This window comes from Myotis yumanensis, unplaced genomic scaffold, assembly GCF_028538775.1.
Source record: "Myotis yumanensis isolate MYYU_CA2020_CCGP unplaced genomic scaffold, mMyoYum1.0.hap1 SCAF_2, whole genome shotgun sequence".
In the NCBI taxonomy this organism is placed as follows: Eukaryota; Metazoa; Chordata; class Mammalia; order Chiroptera; family Vespertilionidae; genus Myotis; species Myotis yumanensis.
This window is the reverse complement of record NW_027223753.1, coordinates 210,343,762-210,370,410: the sequence shown is the minus strand read 5'-3', so window position 1 is coordinate 210,370,410 and position 26,649 is coordinate 210,343,762. Positions and strand designations below refer to the sequence as shown.

The window sequence follows — 26,649 nt, the reverse complement described above, 5'->3', positions numbered from 1 at the left end:
TGTGATTAATCACTATGCTTTCATTATGTTCAATTTGTCACAATGAAATTGGGGGTCACCACAACATGAAGAACTGTATTAAAGGGTCGTGGCATTAGGAAGGTTGAGAACCACTGCTCTAGAGGCAGGAATTGATTGGGATCCGCCACAAGGACCATTTCACACCACGGAAATGTCCTCCGTGGTGATGGATCTGAGAGGTGAATATACAGGTAAAAATCACCCAGCTTTACATTAAGATGTGTGTGCTTTAAAAAGAAGGAATCCGTTGTTATGGGAAGGACAAGAACGCCTAACCTCTGGAGCCAGACCTGCCTGTTTGGGAGCTGAGATAAGCTGCTTTCTTGCTGTGTGACCTCAGGAATTCAGATAACCTTTCCATGCCTTTGTTCCCCTTTGCTCACAGTAATAGTGTCTGGTCTACAATGTTGTGATGCAAATTAAGTGAGTTAGTGGCTATAGAGTTCAAAGCCTGGTTCCGGGTACCTACTCTGGCCTTATGGGTACTAGTCCTTGTCACCAGGTGATGGCCAACTCCCCTCAAGCTGTGAGGTCTCAGATAGCAGCTCACGGTTGCCCCATTTTGCAGCAAGAATCATTGGCTAGAGCTATGACAATACGATGTTTTTAAGTTATTCTAGAACTTCTACTAGGAAATACTGTTTACTGTTCACTATTACCCTGTAGACCCTGATGAACTTCCATTTGTGCTGTTGTCAATGCTTTATAAAAAAAATAAATAAATTCTTCCCTCACCGGTTTGGCTCAGTGGTTGGAGCGTCGGTCCATGGACTGAAGGGTCCCAGGTTCATTCAGGTCAAGGGCACATACCTTGGTTGCAGGCTCGATCCCTGGGCACATGCGGGAGGCAACCAATTGATGTGTCTCTCTCACATTGATGTTTCTCTCTCTGTCTCTCCCTCTCCCTTCCAGTCTGTCTAAAAATCAACGGGAAAAAATCCTCAGGTGAGGATTAACAAAAATTAGATAATTCCCACCATGTTCATAAATGCAAAATCTTCCATCGGACCCAAAGTGATAAATCAGTAGATTTCATAGTTGGTCAACCAGGCAGGTGGTGGGTTCTCCTTTGTGCTAGTAACTTGGGAGGGAGCAGACTGCCCTTTAGTAACCTCAGTGGCTTCCTGTTGTCTGCAGTAACAATTGCATTGGGCAATGTTATCACAGCTACGATTGCATCATCCCTATTTTAGACCATTCTCTCTCTAGTATAAAACAGAAACTGAATCTCAGTTTGTGGCTTGGGCTTTTTCACGTGTCTGCAGCGGTGAACACTGGAGTTCTGCTTTAAGGGGGGCTTCTTCCCTTTATTAATCCCCAAATAAATAGGTTCCCCAGTGATGGCCTCTTTGCAGAAGGAGAACTCCTGGGCGCTGTCTACACCCAAGCCTGCGGGTAAGTCACCGGCAAAAGGCTCTTTAGTAAAAAAAAATATTTTGTGATGTGAATATATGGAATTAATAGAACTAGTGGCAGATCAAAAAACTGAAGTCATGTCTCTTGTTCAGGCAGCAAACAATTATTTGGATTTGAACTGTGATGCAGAGTGTCTGTGACAGCAGTCAGTCAACTATATGGGAGGGCACTCAGGACCAGGCACCTGCAAGATATCGGGGGTTGGTGAGGACGCACCTGGTCGTCTCTAGCCTCTGGGCCCAGGCACCAGTGAGAACCCCAATGCATCTGTAAATTCGGATGGGCCAAAGTCAGATGCCATAATAGTGTTCCAATTTTATTGAGATATAATTGATATATAACATTCCGTTAGTCCAAGGTGTACAACAGCATGACCTGAAATACGTTTATGTTGTGAAATGGTCACCACAATGCGTTCAATTAACGTCCATCACCTCACATAGTTACAATTATTTTCTTGTGATAAGAGCTTTACGATGAATCTCTTGGTAACTGTCCAATATGTAACACAGTATTGGTGGCTGTGGTCACTGAGCTGTACATTACATCCCAGGACTTATTTATCTTGTAACTAGAAGTTTTCACTTTGTAACCATCGTATTGATGTCTTACTATTTAATACTGAAATACTGTCACTCTGAGGCTGGTGATCGAGGAGTTCCTTTGTACATGTATCTACCCATTTTCCCTTGTAGGGCGTCCCACACAACAGCCGATCATAGGAAGCAAAATAAAGAAAGCCATTGGAGTGAAGGTGAGCAGTGAAAACAATTCGGGGGGTGGGGGGGAGTGACGTTAGGGGCAGGGTCATGGGCTCAGATGTGGAAATGTTGGATGCATACAAGCCTCCTCTTTTGTCTCTTCTCGGCTCCCACACCCCATAACTACCCCATCTCGTTCAATTGTCACAATGGTGGTCCTTTTATTCCCATTTTACTGATGAAGGCCGAGGCTTTGAGAGGTTCGGAACAGGCCCAGCATCACAGATGGCTGGTGATGGGGTGGCATCCCACCACTGTTGTCGGCCTGCAGAGGCCTGTGTTTCTCTGTCTCTCTCTGTCTCTGTCTCGCTCTCTTCCAGTAAAGAGGAAGAGTCTTCCCTTTATCAAGTTCATGGTGGACAAAGCACAGTCACGAACACTCCTTTGGTCCCAGGTGCTGTCCGGTCCTGTGTTCCCCCTGTCATCCCCAAAGTGCCTCCACTTAGTACTTCCTCACGCCCCACACTCCGCATGATGTCCGTGCTCTGCTACAGGTTTGATCCGAGGCCACCTCATCCAGAGGGGCCTCAATGAGGACTGTCCTGTGACCTCTAAAGATTTATTTTTCATTTTGAAACTACAAAATTAAAATTGTAGTTTCCCGTTTAGTTGTGGGATCCCATGGACCCTTTCCCCACTTTCCCCAGAGGTGGCGTCTTGCACGGCTCTAGGTCAGCATCACCTCCAGGATGTGGACACTGCACGGTCCAGGGAGAGAGCACCCCCTCCCCACGGGGCTCCTTCCTGCTGCCCTCTTACAGCCACACCCTCTCTTCCCACCCACCCACCCCACCTGAACCCTACCAGCCACTGCTCCTGTCTCCATCCTATAAATTTGTCATTTCAAGAATGGGCTTGCACGATATATAATCTCTTGAAATAGGCCTTTTCCAGAATTTTCTGGAGACCCATCCAGGTTGCTGCGTGTATGAGTAGTTCATTCCTTCTTATGGCTGAGTCAGGTTCCGTGGTGCGGAGGGAGCACATTTGTTTAACTGGTCACCCATTGAGGGTCATCTGGCTCGTTGGCAAGTTTGAGCCGAGTTAAGCAGCTGCCAACACTTGTGCACAGATTTTGGTGTGAAGGTAACTGTATATTCCTCAGAGATAACTGTCCAGGAGGGCCATTGCTGGGCAAATGGGAATTGCAGGTTCAGCTTTTCAAGAAACTGGCAGACTGTTTACCAGCTGGCTGTGCCAGCAGCGAACTAGTCTCCAGTTTACCTACACCCTCCAAGGTGGTGTGTTGCACTATTTTTTATTTTAGCCGTTCTGAAAGGCATGTAGTGCCACCTGATTTTATTTTGATTTGCATATCTCTAATGCTTAGTGATGTGGACCTTCTGTTCATGTGCCTATTTGCAATCTTCTTCAAGGAAATGTCTGCTTATGTCTTTTGCCCATTTTATTTTTAAAAATTTTTAATTTTTTAATACATTTGTTATTGATGAGAGAGAGAGAGAGAGAGAGAGAAACATCAATGATGAGAGAGAATCATTATCGGCTGCCTCCTGCACGTCCCACACTGGGGATCAAGCCTGAAACCTGGGCATGTGCCCTGACGGGGAATCAAACCGTAGCCTCCTGGTTCATAGGTCAATGCTTAACCACTGAACTATACTGGCCAGGCTTTTTTGTCCATTTTCTAATTGGATTGTTTGATTTTTTTTTCCACTGTTGAGTTTTCACAGCTCTTTCTACCTTCTAGGTTTTTTTTTGTTGGGTATAAGGTTTACAAGTCTTTTCTACCAGACTAGCTTGTCTTTTCATCTTTCTAACAAAGTTTTTCATTTTGATGTAGTCTAACTTATTATTTTTTATTTTATTTTATGGATCATACTTTTGGTGTTTAAGAACCCTTTGCCTGGCCCTAGGATCCCAAAGATTTTTCCTTCTATTTTTTTTCTAAAAAATTGTTTTACATTTAAATCAATGACCCATTTTGAATTAATTTTTGCATCAGGCATGAGACTTAGGCCCAGCTTATTTTTTTTTCTGCCTCTGGATGTCCAATTGCTCCAGCGCCATTTAATGAAAGAGCTGTCTTTTCTTCGTTGAAGTGTTTTGTACCTATGTTAAAAATCATATTTTGGGGCATATTTGTGTGATATAATTCCAGATTTTTCATTCTGTTTCATTGATCTTTGTGTCTATCTCTTTGCTAGTCTCACACAGTCTTGATTACTGTGACTATAATTAATCTTAAAATCAGGTCATTCAATTTCCCCTGCTTCATTCTCTCCTAAAATTGCTTTAATATTCTAATTCATTTGACTTTCCAAAATTTTAGATTACTCTTATTTATTTCCACAAAAAAATCTTGCTGGGATTTTAATTGCAATTACATCAAAACTGTGTATCAATTGAGGGATAATTGACATTCTTACTATGTTAAGTCTTCCAGTCCATGAACAAAACATGTCTCTCCATGTTTAAAGAGCTTTGATTTCTTTCATCAGCTTTTCAAGCTGTTAGAATATAAGTCTTGTACATGTTTTTCGTAGGTTTACACCTAAGTATTTACTTTTGTTTGAGCAATTATAAATGATATAGATGTGTTTTTTTTTAATTTCAGTGTCCATTCTAGAATATAGAAATAAAATTTATTTTTGTATGTTTATCGTATATCCTTGCTGAACTCACTTACTATTCTAGGAATGTTTTTGTTGATTCCTTGGAATTTCCTATGAGGACCGACAATGATGTCATTTGTAAAAAGAGATAGTTTTACTTTTTTCTTTCCAATCTGTGTGCCTTTTATTTCTCTTTCCCTTACCACACTGGCTAGAATTTCAGCACTGTGTTCAAGAAGAGTGGCAAAATCAAATATCCTGTATTACTCTTGATCTTAAGGGAAAAACATTCAGTCTTTAACCATTTATTATAATGTTAGCTGTAGGTTTCTTGTAAATGTTCTTTATCAGGATGAGGAAGTTGCCCTTTATATCTATTTTTCTGATAGTTTTTCAAAAAATCATGAATAGATGTTGAATTTTGCCAAGTGCTTTTTCTGTTAATCTGGTATGTTACATTAACCTACTTTCAAATATTAAATCAGTCCTGCATGCCAGGAATAAGCCTCATTTGGACATAGCGCATATGTTTTAAAATATATTATGGAATTCTATTTGCTAATAATTTGTTAAGGATTTTTGCATCTACTTTTATGAGGGATATTGGTCTATAGTTTCCTTTTTTTATATACTATCTCTGTCTGGTATCAGGGTAATACTAGCCAAATCAAATGAATTGGGAAATATTCCTAAACTGTACGGACCTGGAGAGTTCCTTATTTGGAATTTTAAAATTATGAACGCAAGTTCCTTAAAGTTATAGTACTACTCATATAACCTATTTTATATCAAGTTAGTTGTATAGTATACAAATTTTTGAGTAATTGGCCCATTTCATTTATGTTGTCAAAATTATGTGTGTAGAGTTGTTTATAGTGTTCCCTTATTGTCCTTCGGATGTTTGTGGAACTTGTAATGATAACCATTGCTCCATCTTTAACATTCACAATTTGTGTCCTCTCTCTTTTTTCTTCGTCGGTAATACTAGAGGTTTATCATTTCATTGATTTCTGCTCTTTATTATTTTTTCTATTTCTTTTTCTACATTTTTGAGGTGGGAGCTTGGATTATTGACTTGAGACTTTTCCTAATCTTTAATTTATATGCATTCAGTGCTGGAAATTCCCGTCTCTGCTCTGCTGTAGCTGTGTCCCACAAATGTTAATATGTGCACTTTCATTTTACTTCAGTTAACTGTATTTTGTATTGTGTCTGAAGACTCCCTCTTTGACTCATGGATTATTTAGAAGTGTGTTGTTTGGATCCTAAGTCTTCACAGATTTTTCTATTAACTTTCTATTACTAACTTCTCATTCGATTCCATTTGACTCTGAGAGCACACCCTATCTAATTTCAATTCTTTTAAGTTGGTTGAGGTTTGTTTTATGGTCCAAGATGTGGTCTATCTTGGTATATGTTCCATTAACATTTGAAAATGATGTGTATTTGCCTGTAATAGTTGGATGGAGTGTTCTATAAATATTAATTGCATCCCATTGGTCAGTGTTGTTGAGTTCTATGTCCTTGCTGATTTTCTGTCCAGTTGTTCTAGCATTATTGTGAGAGAAGTGTTGAAGTGTCCAACTGGAATTGTGGGTTTGTCTATTTCTCTTTGCAGTTCTATCAGTTTTTGGCCTCACATATTTCATAGCTCTGTTGTTTGGTTCATATATACAGGGTGGGGTCAAAGTAGGTTTATGGTTATTCGTATGGAAAATAACATAATAATTAATAAATAATAATGCAAGAATAAACCCTGTGTTTCAAGTACTCACAACTGTAAATCTACTTTTGCCCCACCCTGTATTTAGGATTGCTATGTCTTCGTGGGCCTCTTATCAAAATATAATCTCTCTAACTCTGATAACTTTCTTTTCCTAAAGTCTACTTTATCTGGTATTAATATAGCCATTTCTAATTTCTTTTGATTAATGTTTACATGGTATATCATTTTTGTATTTTTACTTGCATGCTGCCTATATCATTATATATTTTTAGTCCACTTTGCCAATCTCTCTTTTAATTGGTATAGTTCATTTACATTTAATATAAGCATTGACATTTTGGGGTTAAGTATGCATTTTATTTTTTGTTTTCCCTATGTGTTCTTTTTATTATTTTCCTATTTTCTTTTTTTCCGTCTTCTTGGGAGTTACTTGAACATTTTTTAGAAATCCATTTTGATTTATCTATGGTGGTTTTGAGTGAATCTCTCTGTATAGCTATTTTAGTGGTTTCTCTACACATTTTATTACATATCCATGCTTTATCAGTTTACTGGTATCATTGTTTTACAGGTTCATGTGCCATATAACCTTACCTCTCTTTATATCTTTTTACCCTCCTTCCTTTATAATATTATTCTCTTAAATATTTACTCTACTTACATTTAGAAACACATTTGACAGCATTACAATTTTTGCTTTAACCATCAAACAACATTTAGATAACTCAAGAGCAGAAGGGAAGGCTATTCTATTTTATCCATATTTTTACTTAATAGTGCTTTTGTTCTTGATATACAATTTCCTTCTCTTACCTTTTTTTTTAATTTAAAGAAGTTTCTTTAGTCACTCTTTTAGGATATGTCTACTGGTGACAAGTCTTGGTTATTTTTTCTGGATATAGGTATCTGGGTTGGCAATTTTTTCTTTTAGCAAATGAAAAATGTGCCAATTCTTTCTGGCCTCCATTGTTTTCAATGGGAAATCTGCTGTCACTTGAATTGCTTTTTATTTCTAGGTAAGATGTCATGTCTCTCTCACTGCTTTCAAGATCTCTTCTTTGTATTTAGTTTTCAGAAGTTTGACTATGGTATGTCTGTAGATGTTTTTATTATCCTGTTTGGAATTTGATCAACTTTCTGGATCTGTTAATTTCTGTCTTTTGCAAAATTTGGGAAGTTTTTAGCCATTATTCCTTTGAGTACTTTTTTAACATCCCCAACCCCCTTCTGGAACTGTCAGTTCTTCTGTTAGATCTTTTGTTATAGTCCCACAGGTTCTCCAGGCCCTGTCCACTTGGTGTACAGCTTATTCTCTCTCTGTTGCTAAGCCTGGGTAATTTCTGTAATTGTTCTGTTTTTCAGTTCCTTGACTCTTTGCTTTCTGCCCTCCATTCTGCTGTTGAGCCCATTGCTGAGTTTTTTATTTGGACTATTCTGTTTTTCTGTTCTGAATTTTCTATTTTATTCTTTATACCTTCTATTTCTTTGTGAGGCTTTCTATTTTTTTTTCATTTGTTTCAGGGGTGTTCATGATTGCTCGGGAGGCATTTTTTAATGATGACTGCTTTTAAATCTTGGTCAGGTAATTGTGACACCTTTGTCCTCTTCATGTTGACATCTACTGATAGCTTTTTTTTTTTTCTTTCCCCATTTGGATTGTGATATTCTTGATTCTTGGAAGAGGAGGAATTTTTGATGGAAACCTAGATATTTTGGTGTTATGAGATTCTAGATCTTATTTAAGTCTTTTGGCTTCCTCTGACATTACTCAAGCAGGGACACTTCCTCATTATTGTCCAGGGAGTGTACAAGTCCAAGTTCCCCACTCAGCCTTTATAGACACCCAAGAGAGAGGCTCCTCATCACTGCAGAGAAGGGTTGGGGTTCTGCCCTCCACTTGGTCACTCCCTATATCTCCCTAGCTGGGAGCGATAGCAGGCCTCATGGTTGCTCCACGCATGAGAAGTGTCCTTGTGAGCACTGGGTGGTGGTGAAAGTCCTGATTGTACTGGTTCTCCTTTCCCACCACCCCACTGCCTGGGAGGGTGGATTCCACTTTGAGTGGGGGTAGGAGCAGGTTTGGGTACCTCATTACAACCTGTCGGAGGTGGAAATATAAGCTCCTCCCTCATCTTTGCTAGTGTGTGTGGGTGGGACAGAGTAGTAATTTGCTTGTTTTAGTTGAATTGTTTATTTCTTGCCTTGGGGACAGAGCAGTGTATTGTGTGGTGTGGGCTGGAGCAGAGTAGTAACTTTCTAAACACGTTCTGTATTGCTAGGTGGCTCCTTTTCCATCTCTCCGACTAGAGAAAGCAGTCTTTGGTTGGGTCTTTTTTTGTCTGTGCCGATTTGCATTTCAAGGTTGTTGGTTTCTTCCCCTGAAAGTCTGGGATATATGAGGCAGAAAGAAAACACAGGGACCTCGCCACCGTGTGGTTCCTTGAGTCCCAAGGTCCCTGGCCAGACCTCCCCTCCTTGCAGAGCCCCCTCACGCGTGTTTCATGTAATGTCCAGAGTTGTGCTTACCGGGAGGAGTAGAGAAAAGCAAGTCTACTCCATGTCCTCACTAGCCTGGCCTGTGACCTGTAGCAGATTGAACTTGGGGCTTCTTGTAGAACTCCCTCCCTATCTGAAATAGGTTTGGCCTATTCCTCAACACATATGTGACAGCTGTGGGAAGGTGGTGTTGGCAGGAGGCAGGAGGCAGGAGGCCTGGGTCCTTGCCAGGGCACTGTGGCCCTAGGCAGGTTTCAAACCTCATAGAGTCTTATTTCCGTGTGCCCGAATAATTTACTGAGGTAATTTCCAATATTAATTTCCTTGCTCTAGCCATTTCCCTCTTCCCTCCCTTAAAAAATAGTCAAGACTTTTTTCAAATTATTTTTTAGTTGACTTATTTCTTTCTTGCCTTGGGTACTTTTGAGTTGCAGGGACCTTCCCAGAAGTTTCCAGGCATGCAGAAGATAATCTCCCTGACCACACTTTTGCTTTCACAAGCCGGGGTTCAATGGGGTGACCACCCAGGTCTTCCTGAAGGGGCAGGGATGGAGAGCTGAAGTAGCGAGACAGAGGTTCAGGATAGTTTGCCAGTCCAGGGAGGGCAGGGGTGGGGTTTGCGGATCCCAGGAGAGCTCAGGTGTCTCAGGGAGCCAAGAGAACTTCTGCAGTGGTGACCAGGGTACTGAGCACCCTGGACGTGAGCTGTGGTCTTTGGAGCCAGGAAAGTTGATCTATGCCCAAGTTAGCATGATATGAAGGCACTGCGTTCTAGGGACCAGAGGCAGATGGTCTGGCTGATAGAGAAAACAGAACGTAGCCCTCCCTGCACCTGGGTCTGGGGAGTCAGAGTCACGTATGTTTCAGTGATGGCAGCTGCCCTCCTACCCCACAGGGTGCTCTGCATGTCACATGGGTTAATACATGTTACAGAACTTGTCAAACCATTAGCAGCTGTTCCAATGTAACGCAGGATTTTTATCAAACACCTACTCTGACTAGATGCCATGCTAAGAATGATGTCATAGGCAAAGAAATATGTAAGAGATGCTGAAGAGATAAGTCACGTGCCCGGGTGAACAGAACCTAAGGCAATAAGGGCTTACAGGTTGTCATGAACTATTTGTAAGGATTTTTCCATAAACTGGATTCTGGCCCCTGACTTTTAACAACATTGCCAAACTGTCTTAATCAGGGCTTTTAAAGCTAATTCATGCCAGCTCAAAGTCAGAGGGAGAATAGAGGGCCCCATAGAGCAAATAAATAATGACAATGACCAATATCTACTTATAAGACACACTATGAACTGGACATGATTTTCAAAAATTGACTCATATGATCCTCACAATATTCCTTTGAGATGGACACAATTGTCACTCACTTCACAGCGGATGTCATGGAAGCACTTAGAGATACAAACCTGCCTGGCTGGTGTGGCTCAGTAGTTGAATATTGGCCAATGAACCAGGAGGCCACGGTTCCATTCCCGGTTAGGGCATACACCCGGGTTGTGGGTTCAATCCCCAGTAAAGGGTGTGCAGGAGGCAACCCATCAATGATTCTCTCTCATCATTGATGTTTCTCTCTCTAGCCTTCTCCCTTCTTCTCTGAAATCAATTTTAAAAAATATTGTTTTAAAAAGTGAGAGATATGAACCTATTCAAAGAGCTGGCCACCTGGCTCCAGAGCCCAGTGCCTACCACCCACCATGCTGCCCAGCTTCTTGGAAAGGGCTCTATGACTTTCTCCATCCCTCAGCTCTGCTCCTCAGAGTGCTCTCATCATTGTCACCTAGACACTCTCCTCAGGGCGAGAAAGATGGCCACTGCATGTGGCTGCCAACTCTAACAGGGAAAGAAGCCCTCCACATCTCTGGGCCCAGGCAAGTCCCCATGAGAGCGCCGGTGGCCCCACTGGGTTTGTAAATCCTTTCCAGAACAACGGCAGTGGCCCGAGGAATGGGCCGTTCTGTCTGGCCCGGGTTGTGTGCTAGGATGGATTACGGGAGGGAGGCTCCTCAGAAGAACTTGGGTGCACAGAGGCCTGTGAGCTGCAGTTATTTCTCAGCTGGACCTCTGATGGGGTGATGGGAGGCTGGCATTTATGTGGGTGAAAAGGGAGCCACATACTAAACCTGACAAGCTCAGGGAAGGCCTGCATGGTGGCCTTACAAACTCAGAGACCTCAAGTAACCATATAGGATGGTCTGAAATGGAAACTTCCTCACTAAGAGCAGTTTGTGGTGGGTAGTCATGTCTTAGGGTGGTATTTTTCCCTAACAAGGGTCTGTTTTTACCTTAACTGAGTCTGTCGTCTTTTTTTTTTTTGCATCTACAATAATATACCTGATAACATACCTTTGGAATAGCAAAGTAATTTCCCTCTTTCTGGACCCCTCAAAGCACAACCACACCCCAGAGCAGAGACCACAAATCCCCTCATTGTTGTTATTATCATGTTAGTTTTACTGTTAACTGTCCTGTACCCACCTACATAAAGGAAGTACGTGTCTCTCCCATCTCAGAGATTTCCCAGTTTTGCTTTCTCCCGCCTCCCTGAGCTACCACCAATGGGTTTTATGTAACACCGCGCATGTCTTCCCCTTTGATCCTGACGTATAAAATAAGTGGGAAAGCTGCCGTTTTCCAGAGCACTTTCTCAATCCATTGAGATTTTGCTTCCCTAAAATTGTTGTCAGTTTAGCTCAAATAAACGCATAAAAATTCTCTACAGGTTTGGTCATTTACTTGCGTCAATATTCACCAGTGGTGAGGAAGCCTGCAGTCATGTCCCTGTGTCTGCCTCTGAGACTCTGTCCTCACCCTCAGCGCCGAAGGCCATCGCGACAGCAGATGGCATTTCCTCTTTCTCCATTTATAGAAATACTTGCCTAGGCCTTGCACGCCACTCTTTGTTCTGTGCTGTTAACATAAGAAACATTCAAACCTGTGAAGAATTTTTGTGAGTTGATCTGAGCCAAACTCTCCACAATTGCCAGGAAGCAGAACCTCAAGGGATTGAGACCATGCTCCGGAGAATGGCGGTTTTGCACCTTGTTTTATATAAAAAAATTACAATCAAAAGAGGAGACGCAAGCGGGTTACTTGAAGTCCATTGGTGATAGATTAGGGAGGTGGGAGAAAGCAAAGGGGGGAAACCTCTGGGATTGGATAAAACGTAAACTGATAGACACATGCTTCTCTTACTTAGGTGGGTACAGCATAGTTAACAGCCAACAATGAACTCAGTGACAAAGAGGAGATGTGTGGTCTCCACAGAGCAGTGCCTGTGCTTTGAGGGGCCCGGAAAAAGAAGAATTACTTTGACATTCCAACGATGTATTATCATAGATGGAAAAAAGAAATAAAAAAGGCTTAGTTAAGGTAAAGATTGACCTCTGTCAGAGGAGATATCAGCCTAGGACATGACTACCTATCATAAACTGCTTTCACTTAAAGTTTTGATTTCAGACCATCCTACGTGGTCACTTCAGGTCTCTGAGTTTGCAGGGTGGCCACACAGGCCTCCCTGAGCTGGTCAGGTCAGCATGTGGCACCATTTCGTCCAGAGGGCTAGTGGAAGAAAACAGAAATAATCTGTTTGCAATGCTTTGCCTCTTCCTAATTTAGTTTATGAAATATTTACTTGCATTTTTCTTTCCCTCAAAACATCTCTCATTAATCTAGTTTTTGGTTTTGTTTTGTTTTGTTATGTTTTCACCTCAGCCTCTGGGCACTTCCCCTCCTCCTCCCTCCACTCTCATCTCCTGGCCCCTCCTCTGCCCCCACCTCCTGGAAGGTTGGGGAGGGAGGGGCTCCCAGGGGATACCATGAAGGGACTTCTGGACATTGGGGACAGACAACCACGGGCATCAGTCCCAGAGCAGAATCCTCACACAGAGGCCAAGTCCTCAGTGTGCACACCCCTCTCCTACCCCCTCATTTCCCAGCCTCAGTGTCTGGGCATCTGGCAGAGATACCAGTAAAGAGGACACCCCTGCCCTCGCTCGTTTGGCTAAGTGGATAGAGCGTCGGCCTGCGGACCAGAAGGTCCAGGGTTTGATTCCGGTCAAGGGCACATGCATGGGTTGCGGGCTCGATCCTCAGCAGGGGGCAGCCAATCAATGATTCTCTCTCATCATTGATGTTTCTATCTAACTCTCCCTCTCCCTTCCTATCTGAAGTCAATAAAAAAAATTTTTTTTAAAAGAAGACACTCCTTAAAAATGGAATTTGGGCTCATTCCGTATTGCTCAGTGGTTGAGCGTTGACCTGTAAACCAGGAGGTCACAGTTTGATTCCAGGTTAGGGCACATGCCTGGGATTCAGGCTGAATCACCAGTAGGGGGCGTGCAGGAGGCAGCTGATCAATGCTTTTCTCTCATCGTTGATGTTTCTTCTATCTCTCTCTCCCTCTCCCTTCCTCTCAGAAATCAATAAAAAAATGGAATTTGGGGGATAAAGTGCAAGTCAGTCAATTGGAACTACATCATTATAAGGGCAGTGAATGTGGTGCACTGCCGATTGAGCTCATGGACCTGCGTGCCCCCAGGATATTAGGTCGTTGTGTTGTGGGGGGCAGAATGGTACCAGGTGTTAAAACCATGGGGTCAGACTGGACCTGAGTTCAGCAACCTCTGCACTTGGTTTCTGGCTAGGAAAGAATTCAGAGCAAGACTCAAACTATAAGAGAACATCCTATATAATAAAGCCCTAATATGCAAATTGACCCAACAGCAGAACGACCTGTAGCTATGACACGCACTGATCATCAGGGGGCAGACGCTCAATGCAGGAGCGGCCCCCTGGTGGTCAGTGCACTGCTCAGCCAGAAGTCGGCTACCAGCTGGTGGGCACAGCAGCAGTGGCAGGAGCCTCTCCCACCTACCCTGCAGGCAGGCTGTAAGGAGCGAGGGGTCCTGGACTATGAGAGCCCCAGACTGTAAGCGGGGTGTCTGACTGCCAGCTTAGGCCCGATCCCCCCATAGACCCAATCCCTGGGATCAGGCCTGGGCTGGCAGGCGGACATCCCCCAAGGGGTCCCGGACTGTGAGAGGGCACAGGCCAGGCTGAGGGTACCCCCCGCTTGCCCCCAGTGCACGATTGTCATGCACCGGACCTCTAGTTTATTGAGAAAATCACAGAGGTAGAAGATGTAATTCATAGAAGAAATGGGCTTAAGAAACAAGTTATAGAGGCAAAGGAAGGGCCCTAGGAACTTGGGAGTGAGGAAGGCAATGGTAAGGTGTCTGGGGGGAGGAAAGGGAGAGGAATTGGGAAAGACCCAGTGTGTGCTCCCAGGAGGGAGAGCTCCCTGGGTCCTAAATCCTAGAGGTTTTAAGGGTAGAGATTTTAGGGGAGGTCCCAGGGGAAGATCTCAAATTCATCAGCTTTCCAGGTGTGTCCTTTCCGGGTCTAGGTCTCCACTGATTGATTGGTCATTATCCAATGCAACTGGTCCTGAGGGCAGCCATGACATTGCTTATCTGGTTTTGCTGCTTTTCTGGGCCTGGAGCTGAAATACAACTGAGGCCTAGATGTTAACTCTAGGGAGGAAAGGTGGGGGGTTCCAAACAGCATGACCAGTGATATGCTAGGGAGGAAAGGTCACCCTGGGGGCGAGGTCCCGCCCTACAACTGTCCTTTGCTGGGCACCCAGGGCTTTCCTCCCTTTGTACCTGGCCCATTATCCTTGCTCTGCTCGTCTGTCCAACTGCCTAACACAGTTAGCTGGTTCAGCGGCAGGGAGGCTTGTCCTTAGCAACAGTGTGAGTGAACCTGGGAGAGCTCACTCATTAGCGAGGAGGGAGCACCCTGAATAGGTGTTCAGTGGTGGACCCCAAGTTTCACAAGGGACACCGAAAAAACAGAACCCATGCAGAGAAAGAGGGAGCCTCTCTATGACACAATGTTGGAGGGACCAGGGATGTTTGGTCCATGGAAGTAAAGGCCTCCAGAGAAATATGGCGCCACAATTGAAGAGCTCGAGGCCTACTGTGCGGAGGAGGAGGACTAACTGTGTGACTGTGGAACACAGAGCTCCCAGGGTGACAGTGAGTGCAATTAGTCACAGGAACTGCTTGCTAACAATGACAACTATTTTGTTGTTGTTGTTAATCCTCATTTTTCATTGCCTTTTTTAGACAGAGTAGAAGGGAGGGAGGAAGAGGAGAGAGAGAAACATAGATGTGAGAGAGACACATCAACTGGTTGCCTCCAGAACTCACCCCAGCCAGAGGCAGGGAGCGAACCCAAAACCCAGGTATAGGCCCTTGACAGGGAATTGAACCCAAGGCCCCCGTGCATGGGCCAACGCTCTAACCACTGAGCAACAGCTACTTAATACTGGAACAGCTACTTGTTAAGGCAGGAAGGCCTCTAGCCCAGAGATTCTCAAGCCCAGCCTGGCCAACCTGTCTTAGCAGAAATTCTTATTGGGGTTGGGTGTGGACTGGACGGTCCTGTGATGAGCTCCTCTTGTGTTTACCTGCTTGGCACCCACACTTCTTCTCAGAGCACCCTAAAATAGCCTCGGGGAAGCACCCAGGTCCCAATTTTTATGCATGGTCTGCTGGGGCTGACTTTCCCTTTGGCCCATTCAGCACATGTGACTCAAGCCAGACCACTCGGTGTTTGTCAGCTCCCTGGGCACAGTGGCTGGCTGTCAGCTGATAGAATACAGCTGTCGGGAGGGCCGTGCAGGGACAACCACGCTGAGGGAGAGGCCAGCAGAGAGGGATCAGAGCCATGGAGAGAGCTCCAGATCGGGGGCTAAGGACATACAACAGGTGCTCAGTCCTGGGACCAGTGCAGCCTAGAACCAGTGCACCTGGAACCACTCTGCTACCTAAGACCATGCATTACCTGTAGCGTAAGCAGGTTGGAGTTGGGTTTCTGTCTTTTACAACCAGGAGTCCCGACACAAATGTCACATATGTGACCTACTCTACCATTTGCCTATTCCCTAATTTGGCACAAAAAAGGGCAGCATCAGTGAGGATCAGACTGGAGTGCTTGCTATGTGCCGTGCATGGTGAGAAAAGCTTGACACACATTATTTTCCATGCGGCTAAGATTATTATCATCACACTGGGTAGGTGTTTAGTGAGGGCTCTCCCAGGGACTGTAACAGAAAAGCCAGCAGCTCAGGCCACGCCAACAAGGACCCAGTTTGTCACTGGCTTCATCCTCTGCACGGTCCCCCTGGCCATTCCCAGGAGCCCAGCAAGCATACATCGCCTTACACCTCTGGTTCCTGATCAGCCACTGCCACAAATCACCTGGCATAGAACTCAGGGGCAAGGGGATTTCCCAGAGGAATCTTTGAACATGTTCGTAAGAGTGAGACTAGGACAGAGAATAGATGCCAACACAATAGGCCACACTGTCCTGCCACTTGTCCTGTCATGCAGCTGGGCAGTGTTCAGCCAGATTCTCACAGAGAATCCCTCCCCAAGTGCATTCCGTGTCATCCTCTCCTGCTTTATGTCCTACTAGAGGCCCAGTGCATAAAATTTGTGCATTCGGGTGGTCCCTCAGCCTGGCCTGCACCTTCTCGCAATGCAGAAGCCTTTGGGGGATGTCCAACTGATGGCTTAGGCCCGCTCCCCCCGCAGAGGAGGGAGAGGCTCCCACCACTACCACTGCACTCGTTAGCCATGAGCCTGGCTTCTGGCTGAGCAGCACTACCCCTGTGGGAGCGCACTGATCACCAGGGGGCAGCTCCTGCATTGAGCATCGAGTGGTTAGTGCATGTCATAGTGACCAATCGTTCTGCTGTTCAGTTGATTTGCATATTAACCTTTTTTTATGCCTGCGGGATCGGGCTGAAACTGATGCTCTCTGACATCCCCAAAGGGGTCCTGGATTGTGACAGGGCACAGGCCAGGCTGAGGGACTCCACCAGTGAACAATCTGGACTGGGGAGGGACAGGAGGTTGTCCAGCCGGGGAGGGATTGCAGGAGGGCTCCAGGGCATGTCTGGCCCATCTCCCTCAGTCCCGATTGGCCAGATCCCAGCAGCAAGCTAACCTACCAGTTGGAGCATCTGCCCCCTGGTGGTCAGAGCACGTCATAGTGAGCAGTTGAGTGGCCTTAGCATATCATTAGCATATTATGCTTTGATTGGTTGAATGGATGACCAGAGGACTGGACACTTAGCATATTAGGCTTTTTTAATGTAGGATTTGCCCCTGGAGCAAGTGGTGGCTGCAGGGTTATCCACAACCCTGGCCCCCAGAAATTAGGCACCTTGGACTACGCCCTTTGGCCTAAACTTTCCCCAGGAGGTTGTGGATTTGAATCCTCTTTCCAGAACATTCAGAGGTTGTTGGCTCCCTGTTCAGTGCATTAAAGGCACCACATGACCTCCTGGGCCTGGCACACAGAGACTGGCACCTGGAAATACAGCAGGCAGATAGAACAGAGGTAATGCATTGTTTTTTCAAGCGAAACTATTCAGACAAAAGCCCCCTGTGGGTGTGAAGTCCACCTGCCTGGCATAAAGAGCTGTGACTCCTTTCTAAGTGAGAAGAGGGGCTCACTCATCTGCGGTGTGGATGGTGAGGGGAGACCCAGGTGTGCTGGAGGTGAAAAGAAGTGCATTCCTGTGTGCAGTCCCAACATGAAAACTACTGAGCAAAACATAGCCTCTGAGATTGGGAGTAAAGAATGCCTTGTCACCATGGTTACCAAAAATTAGTCCCACTTATCTATAATAATCTATAATAATAAATGCATAATATGCTAATTAGACCGGACAGCTGAACAACCTTCTGGATGTCATTCCAGATTTCCTTCCGGATGAAGCCACCACGGCAGGGGCTGAGGCAGAGGCAGTTAGGGGTGATCAGGAAAGCAGGCAGAGTGGTTAGGGGTGATCAGGCAGGCAGGCGAGTGGTTAGGGGCGATGAGGCAGGCAGACAGGCAGGCAGGCGAGCAGTGAGGAACCAGTGGTCCCAGATTGCGAGAGGGATGTCCAACTGCCAGTTTAGACCTGATCCCACAGGGATCAGTCCATCCCCTGAGGGGTCCCAGATTGCGAGAGGGTGCAGGCAGTGTTGAGGGTCCCCCCCTCCCCCATGCACAAATTCCGTGCACCGGGCCTCTAGTATATAATAAGGGCTTTAACAGACGCCAGGCCATCTGATATTCTAGTCTGAGGCCAAATGAGAGGGTGTCTGGAGTGTCATTCCTTATCCAGTCACGGGTACATAGCTGTGGTCCAGGTACAGGGCCAGGCACTGGAAACATCACTCACATCACTCTGCAAAAGCAAGCGTTTTACTTTATACTGGCACAAAGCAATGTTGCATATGAGTGTATATTGCCTCAGTGTGTGTGTGTGTGTGTGTGTGTGTGTGTGTGTGTGTAGGGGGTCACCTAGATATATGAGCTATAACGGGGAAGCGGGTGTTGGAGCAGCCATCTCTTCATTAGCCTTCTTGGTCCTATCTGGCAGAGAGGTGCACAAATGAAAAGAGAAGATCCCCTTTCCTTTCCCCTCCCTCCCAGGACTTCTAGTCCGGGGGTCCTAGATGGGGGCCCCCTCCGCCCCCCCCCCCCCCCCCCTGCTGTCTTTGGGAGCCCTGGGCCGCTGGCCTAGCCCCTGCCTGTTTCCAGACTCGGGGCGGGGGCCTAGGTGCTGAGTAGGGCCCACAGTGCCTCCTAGGCTCAGGGGCCTGAAAGGCTCTGGGAGTGGGATGCCAGGGAGCAGCCCCCAGCAGGAGCAAAACAAGAGCACGCGCACCTGCCGGCCCCGCCCAACACCGCACACTGGCTAATGGCTGGTCGTGGGCGGGGCCAACGCGGGGCGGGGTCGGCGCTCCAGCCGGCCGGGGAGCCTGAGCCGGCGCTGGGCGCAGTGGCTGAGCCCCGAGTGAGCGAGCGCAGCCTCGCGCCCGCCGCCCGTCCCCACCGCCGCCGCAGCCGCCGCCGACCCGCCGTCCCCGCCGGGGCATGGCCTGTCTGACGGCCGCTTTCTCGGTCGGCACCGCCTTGGTGAGTGAGCGCATTTTAAGCCCCGGGGGCTTCGTGCTGTTTTCCAGGGGAGCAAGAAACACAAAGACCCGCGCCCTCCCCTTGACACCTGCCCCTGGTCCCGGCGGAGCGGCCCGTCTCCCATCGCCCACATTCCGGCCACCTGGCTCTCGGGATGCTCCTGGCACCAGCTGAGGACGCCGGGAAGGTGGAGGGGCCAGGAGTAGGCGGGAGGCGGCCAGCATCCACACAGACGGCCTTGACCTCGTCCGCCTTGGGCTGAGGGGCGCGGGGCCTGCGGACCTGAAGCGCACGGGGGAGGGAGGCAGCCTGGGCTGGAGAGGGTCCCATCCCCCGCGGGCTCGCGCGGCCCGGGCTCCTGGAGCCGGCACTTCCCGCACCGCCCTCTGGAGCGCCCGCACGATCTGGGGAACAAAAGAGGGAGTTGCTTCCCGAAGCCAGAGCCTGCACTGCCGCTGAGCTTCCCGGGGATGTTCGCTGGGATCTGCTGGGGACGGAGCGGCGGAGTCCCGGGTTAGGCAGATGAGAGCGAGCCTGGATGCCGGCAGGCCACCTTTCTGCGCCCTTTGGAGAGACGGGGTGGGGACAGAGGCGCTCATTTCTCGGGAGGGTACCAACTCTGTAGGGGGACCAGCTAGTGCCGGGGAATTCATTGCTACATACAGCAAGTGCTGTTCCCACGGGCGGTCCAGCATCTCCTCTTGCTGGTTTATAATAGCTCCTTAAAGTCACATTAGAACAAAACAGACAACAAATAACCATCGACCCACCCATCATAGGGCTTTTCATGTCTGTGCTTAGCAAGCCGGCATTGCAGTGAGGTACTTTCAGACTAGATTTCAGGTCACTGAAAGTGCAAATAGAGAATATTATGTGTTTCAACCCATATCACCCTCCCCATCCATCCCTCTTCCTATCCTGTCTGTGTATTTACTATCCTGCCAGTTCCTCCCCATAGGCTGTAAACCCACAGTGCACAGCAATTTGTCACCCCCACCCCTCCGCTTATTTCATTTTTAGCATCCTGTATTGAAGTCAGCAGGGCTCAGCGGTATTTAACCGACAGTTACCTTAAGCTCAAAAAAGAAAGAAAAAAAAAAGTAGCCGGGTGTCTGCGCATGCTCTGTTCTGCCAACTGCATCCTGTGATTCCAAACAGGTTACTGTAGAGCACACCGCGCCTCGCCAGCTCATTATATAATGATTTTGTGTAAACCGATAGGATGGGGCCGCGGGCATGCGAAGGAGGTCGGTAGAGTAGGTTTGAGCGGGCGAAGCACAGGCCGGGCCCATCTCTGGGCTTGCTTTGCTTGGCTTCTTACAGATGAGAGGGGAGGAAAACCAGGAAAGAGAAGTCCCTTCTCAGGACATTTGCTTAAATCTGGTTGAGTGTTTGGATCACACTTGGCAATTCTTCTTTTTGCATTTGCCCATCTCTTTGGGATTCCTCAATCATGCTGATAAGGAAAAATGAAGGAGATTATTACTGATAGTTGTAGGTAAAGAAAGTTTCCGGCCTTTTAGGTGCTGGGTAACCCTTGATGTCCTTTCAAAGCTGCCAAAGGGCTTATCCATGTGGGAAAAGAATGAATCAGAATGTATTGAAGAATAGAGTTTTTTATGTCAAGATTGTTATGTTACATCATGCTTGGTACAGCCCCAGTGTTTTGTTGGCACGTGGAGGTGCTAGTGGCTGGGTTCTTTTTTTTTTTTTTCAGATAATTTTTTCTTTTCAAATCAATTTCCTCCCTGAAAAAAAGTAGCCGGGTTTTTAAAAATAATAATAATAAATTCTACTCAGGATGTAGACAATGAGCCCTGGGAGAGCTCCCGGGATCCTGAAGTTTGCTTTACCGTCACCCTGGCTCTGGGGTTCAGCCCAAGCAGACTGGGCCGGAGGTGAGTTTAAGGAGAGGAAATAGGCAGTAGCCTGGCCTGGGTAGGGGAGTCCCTGAGCTGGAGGGAGGGGGAGGCACGGGCCGGTTTGAAGCCGGGTTTTGGCTTTGGGGAGGTTGGCATTCCGAGTGACCATGCAGGTGGCATCTGCCCTTTGCTTAGTGGAGGGTGTGCTGTTTGGGTTATTTTCCCTCAGGCAGTGGCCTTGAGAATTCTCCTCAGTACATTTCCCTCTAATGTGCCCCGGGTACCAAGGACAGATCTGCTAGGTGGACACCAAGGCCAGTGATGAGAAACTGAACAGAGAAGTGAGAGAGTGCGTGCCAGCACCTGGTGCCTGTGAGCTCCTCTTCCCTTCCCTCCTCCCTCATGATGCTGAGTGTGTGTGTGTGTGTGTTTCTATCTCTAACTAGGCTTTCCTGGGTAAGTAGAGTGAGCCAGTCTCATAGTGGCCTGGGGGGCTGCTGCCTGTTAGAGACCCTCCCAGCTAAATAGGCATCTATGTATGTGTTAGCATTCAAATTGACATTAGCACCTAGGAAGTATCCTCACCAACAGCAGGCAGGACCACGCCAAGCATGGGCTCCTCGCACCCAACACCCGTGAATGGACTTCCTGTTATTTACCATTTATTATGCAGCACACATTGTGCATGGAGGGGACGAGGTCAAGACAATGCTTCAGTCAGGTAGGGAACACACAGTGGAAGGGAATCAGTGGGGAGGGCAGATGGATTTGTTTCATTATTAATGAGCGCAGGAGGCTGAGGACAGCGAGCTGTAACCTACATTGGCGGTCGCTCTCATCTGAGGATGTGTTTCCAGAGAGCTGGTCTATTTCGGAGTGACAGCCTCTGCCTCTCATCATACAGGATTCCATGATTTTATTAATTGGGCAAGGCCATTGGACACCCATGGAGGGAGAATGGATAGTGGTGTACACAGCCTTGGCGTCAGTGTTTCTGGGGGTGGGGTTGTATGGTTTCTCAGTTTTTTATGTGTGGCTTTCCCTATAATGGACAGGGGCTGGGATGACCCAGGGTCACCTACAACTTGCCTGTAAAAAGCTAAGCGCTGTTAAGGATGCTGGCTGGGAGGACAGGATGCAGATATGGGAACCGCACAGAGCTGGACCCCGGCCTGGCTACTCACTAACGGTGGGGTCTTGGGCAGGTCGGGCAGTCTCTCTGTGCCTTAGACCCCTCCTCTGAAATGGATGAGGGGGGAGATGATAAAAGGCCGCTAGAGTTGGGGAGGTAGTAAGAGGCATAGCCTCTGCATCCTGGAGTTTAAAGGGCTCATTGTACTTGCTGCATCAAGTGTCACTGCTTATACCAGTAGTCACACCTACTATGCACAAGGTGTTATTGTCTAATACTTTAAATCGTGAGCACTCGCCTCTGGCTTCTCTCTCTCTCTCTCATTACCAAATCATTTCGTCACCCAGTTTTGTCCTGCCCAGGACTGCATGTCCCTTCTGAGTCTCTGCATGGACTCTTTGTAGCTCTGGCCTCACAGTCTTATAACTAAGTGCCCATATTCTTGCCTGGGGCTCAATCTTGAACATGAGCTTGCTGAGGCCATAGGCCAGCGGTTCTCAACCTGTGGGTCATGACCTCTTTGGCGGTCGAACGACCCTTTCACAGGGGTCGCCTAAGACCATCCTGCATATCAGATATTTACATTACGATTCATAACAGTAGCAACATTACAGTTATGAAGTAGCAACAAAAATAATTTTATGGTTGGGTCACAACATGAGGAACTGTATTTAAAGGGCCAGAAGGTTGAGAACCACTGCCATAGGCCATGTCTGTGTGGCTGAATGCTAACCCCCAGGGTGCTCAATTTGTTAAATGAACGAGTAAGTGAGAGAACAGATAAGCTTAGGGTCTAGAGCGGGGAAAGCCAGGCCCTCATCCTAATACAAGTCTGGCATCTGCTACAGCCTGTGAGCAGGTGGTTGGAGTAATGGCTGTTCATCCCTGTATTCATCACAAAGGAAAGCTGGGACCTATTCCTGGGCCTCAGCAGGGGTTGACACTTGTGGTGAATTCTGGGGGAGGGCATAGGTGGTCTAAGGCAGCTGGAATGCTGGGGTGGAAGTCCAGGGGGGCCACCACTGGAGAGGAGTTGCTTAATACTCCTTGCCCCCAACTGAACATCCAACGATGGGGGATCCCAGGTAAGAGCCAAGTCTGTCAGCAGAATGTGGGCGTGAACCATAGGTTAGCCTTTTTACTTGGTTGGGGGACCAGGCCTGGAGCTAATTGTCTTGCCTGTTGCTCCCTCTGCTACCCCCAAGGCCAGGATTTGGTGCTTTGAGGGCAATTATGGAGTTAAAGTGTGTTATAAACCCAGGACAGCAGCATGTGCCCTCAAGGACAAGATGAGTGGGCAAAGGGTTGGCATTTGGTGCCCGCTCTGGGTGCCAGAGCTGAAGTTTTAAGTTTTCTCCTTATCAGCCAAAGCTAAGAGCGTGAGCTGAGGCAGGGTCTGCTATTGCTCCTCCAGAGGCCTGGACACTGAAGGCCCGGGGTAAGCTCGGAGGCAGAGGTGGCATCCTGTCATGCCAGGGCTCTCAGGAGCCCCGATGTTGGGCTAACACAGACCTTCCTTAACTTCTGAAATGTATGAACCTACTTACGTTTGCATTTGAAACATTTCATGTGCTCCGTGCCAGTAGCAAACCAAGCTTAATTTTGTTGGTTTTATTCTGCACTCAAATTTTTATCCACTGTGTGTTATAGTCAGTTTAGATTTCCAGAGGTTAAGCCTTCCAGAGATCAGGAGATGCCTGAGGGGTGTGTGTGTGTGTGTGTGTGTGTGTGTGTGTGTACGTACCTGTGCCCTTTTCTTAAATGTCAAAGCAACATTTTCAAACATCACAAGAACCAGAAACCCCTATGCCCACATCTGCTCAACCCTCTGTGCTTGAGATATTCAAAACCAAGCCCTCCAAGCTCTGTGAGCCCTTAAGCACCCGATGGGAAAAAGGCCAGGACTTGAGGACACAGCCAGGTCCTCCACAGCGCATTCCAATAGGGGAAAGGCTTGTCTTGGCCACAGGAGTTGCTAGGTTTGTAGGAATATTTATGGGTGATCCACTGTCAGGTTTGTTTTGGATTTTTTTATTAGGAACAATAATGATAAAAAGCTATCAGCTCTAAAGCGACGGGCCTAACAAACCTATGGAAAAATAACAGTCCGGCGTTCCTCTTTAGCGCACACGACAGCGCCCAGTGTGTCCCCGATCCTGCCGCAGTCGCGAGGTCCTGAATTACCCAAGACAGTTTACCCATGGCCTCTCCCCATCGGGCCAACTGCCTTCAGCAACATGAAGGAGTGTCGTGCTTTGGGCCCTGTGGAATGTTCCCTCTTGAGTCAAGAGAAAGCACAGCATAATATTTGCCCACCCCAGGGTTCTTCTGAGTTTTGGCAGTACCTGAAGCATATCGATTTGTTCAGAGTTGCCAAACTGTTAGAAAAAGATATTCCTTTCTTTGCATAAATACCCTTGGTTCTTGGCACATCTGTAGCAGGTCGGTGACTCCCAATGGAAGCCATCGTAGCTACATGTTAGGTACTCATGTGATGCAGTGGAAAGGGGCATCTAAGGTGTCTTCTTTTTGATGACTCAGATTCTGGGGTCACTTCTGCCCCTCACTTGATTACAGGGCTCAGAGCAAGTTCAAGTTCCTTAAATCGTCCGCACCTCAGTTTCCTCGTCTGTTTAATAGCGAACAAATATTAATCTTTTTTTCGGTGCTCTTATTAAGATATGATGAGAGAGGAGAGTTGAGAGTGATTTGGAAATTTTACAAGGGAATCATAAAGGCCAACTTGCACAAAACCCAGAGGTTCAAGTGGTGTCATTGCTCTTGAGACATGCCGATGAGGTTACACGAGAAAGGCACTAAAAGAGCTCATTTTAAATAAAACTTTCAATTGCACATTTTTTAGGAGCCTTGTGTACCTTTATTAGGATTTTTAATGAGTTGACTGTACATAGGTAACATTTTATGGTGGCCAGTGTTTCCTTCTTTGGTTATTACTCATTTATTATGGTTTTGTGATTAGATTTTTATGATTCCAAAGGAAGACTGGTAGATAAGTTGAATATCTTAAGTAGTGTTTCAATAGAAGAAAAAGTGATGGCTAGAGGTAACAGATTTCTCTGGGTAAGTTTGTTTCTCCCACCAAAGTCACTTTGTAGTTTAAGACGTGTTGCTATAAGTATTCCATGACCTGGGGACTGGCCACCAGGCTCAAGGTCCCCTGTGCTCCTCGCCCTGATGTGACTTAGAACCTCTCTCTTGTAGAACACCAGCAGTTACTCTGCAGTGATGACGGAGCTCAAGTCGGTGTGCGTCTCGGTGGACGAGGTGGTCTCCAGCAACACGGAGCTGTGCGAGAAGGATATGCTGAATGGGCATCTGAAAAAAGTGGACAACAACCTCACAGAGGCCCAGCGCTTGTCCTCCTTGCCCCGGAGGGCAGCTATCAACATTGAATTCAAGGACCTTTCCTACTCGGTCCCAGAAGGACCCTGGTGGAAGAAAAAAGGTAGGGAGGGCGGCTGCTGTGTTGGGAGGTGGGAGGAACCTGTGAAGGAAGTAACAGGTGGTTTGGGGAAATCTGGGTCTGGCAGGGGGAGGCTTTCACTCTGCCATGGCCAGTTTATTGCATTGCTTTATGCCCGTTTTTTCCCCCCTTCTCACCTATAATATGAACAGGTGGATTAGATGATTCAAGATTCGTGGTGGCTCTTAACTTCCCATATGAGTACAATGAATTCACAAAGATGGGCCAGTGTCCAGGTGGGCTGGATTCTGGAGTGCACGCAGAGGGTCCTCTTTACTGGAGGCTGTTTATCTTAGTCTTTCAAGATGGGACTGTTTTATTTTAAATGTTTCAGAGCAAAATGGGAGACAGGAGCGCCCTCCCAGGTTTGAAGTGTTAAAAGGTAGCAGGTGACTTAGCCTGACCTCTCTCAAAACCAGTCATTTACGTTTAAGGATCTTTAAAGGACTCTCATGAGTGGTGTTGATGGGATATTTAAAACAACAACAACACATTGTTGACGAATGACCCATAGAAATAAAAACGGAAGAGGTAGGGAGGATGGAACTTGGGAGGTCTCTGGAAAGCCACATAGTTCCTGAGTTTGCTATCAGCTTGTTGCACGTCAATGGCAATTGACAAAGGACAGTATTTTGAGTTTTCTTAGCAACCTGGATGTTCCTTTGCCGGCTCTAGGTTTTCAAAGTGTGTGGCGTCAGTGCCACCTGGGCTGGTATTTCTTCCTGGTGCACTTACTCCTCATCTCCCTGTCCTTCACTCCCTGCATTCATTATCCATCCAACTTTCTGGAGGGCGGGGGAGGACACGTGACACATCATCAAGAAATGATGGTCCCTAGTTTCTAACAAATTATTTAAATCATCTTGAAAATGTATGAGCCTATTGAAATGTCAACACAGGGTTTCAGCCTTTTTCTCCTGAACTTGAAATAAGATTTCACCAAACAAATAAACAAAAAACATGCACCATGTGATCAGAGGGCCTGGCTATGTTTGGCTTGATTTGTCTGTGTAGACCAGTCGTGGCAAGCCCATGGGCAGCATAGATCAGTTTCGGTCCATCTGGTACATGTGGCCTCGGGAATGTTGTCCTGATGGCTGGAAATGCCTGGATGGCTTTCCTGTAAAGGGAAGAGAGCTTGCCATGCCGAGATGCAAACATCTGCAGACCGTGGCAGAGC

The 26,649-nt window shown here is 46.7% G+C and overlaps 1 protein-coding gene across 4 annotated transcripts in view; it reads left to right on the top strand.

The window, feature by feature from the left end:
• The first annotated feature begins 1,315 nt into the window (after positions 1-1,315).
• ABCG1 (ATP binding cassette subfamily G member 1) overlaps positions 1,316-26,649 on the top strand; it is a 68,310-nt gene continuing 42,976 nt past the window's right edge. For 2 of the 4 annotated variants that reach the window (XM_070407148.1, XM_070407147.1), the window contains exons 1-3: positions 1,316-1,416; positions 2,133-2,191; positions 25,208-25,451. In XM_070407148.1, coding sequence (XP_070263249.1) covers positions 1,362-1,416; positions 2,133-2,191; positions 25,208-25,451 — 358 coding nt within the window. In that variant the 5' untranslated portion in view covers positions 1,316-1,361. Of the gene's footprint in view, positions 1,417-2,132; positions 2,192-18,870; positions 18,992-25,207; positions 25,452-26,649 lie in introns of those variants that run through there. The other 2 variants (XM_070407150.1, XM_070407149.1) reach the window with 1 other exon arrangement.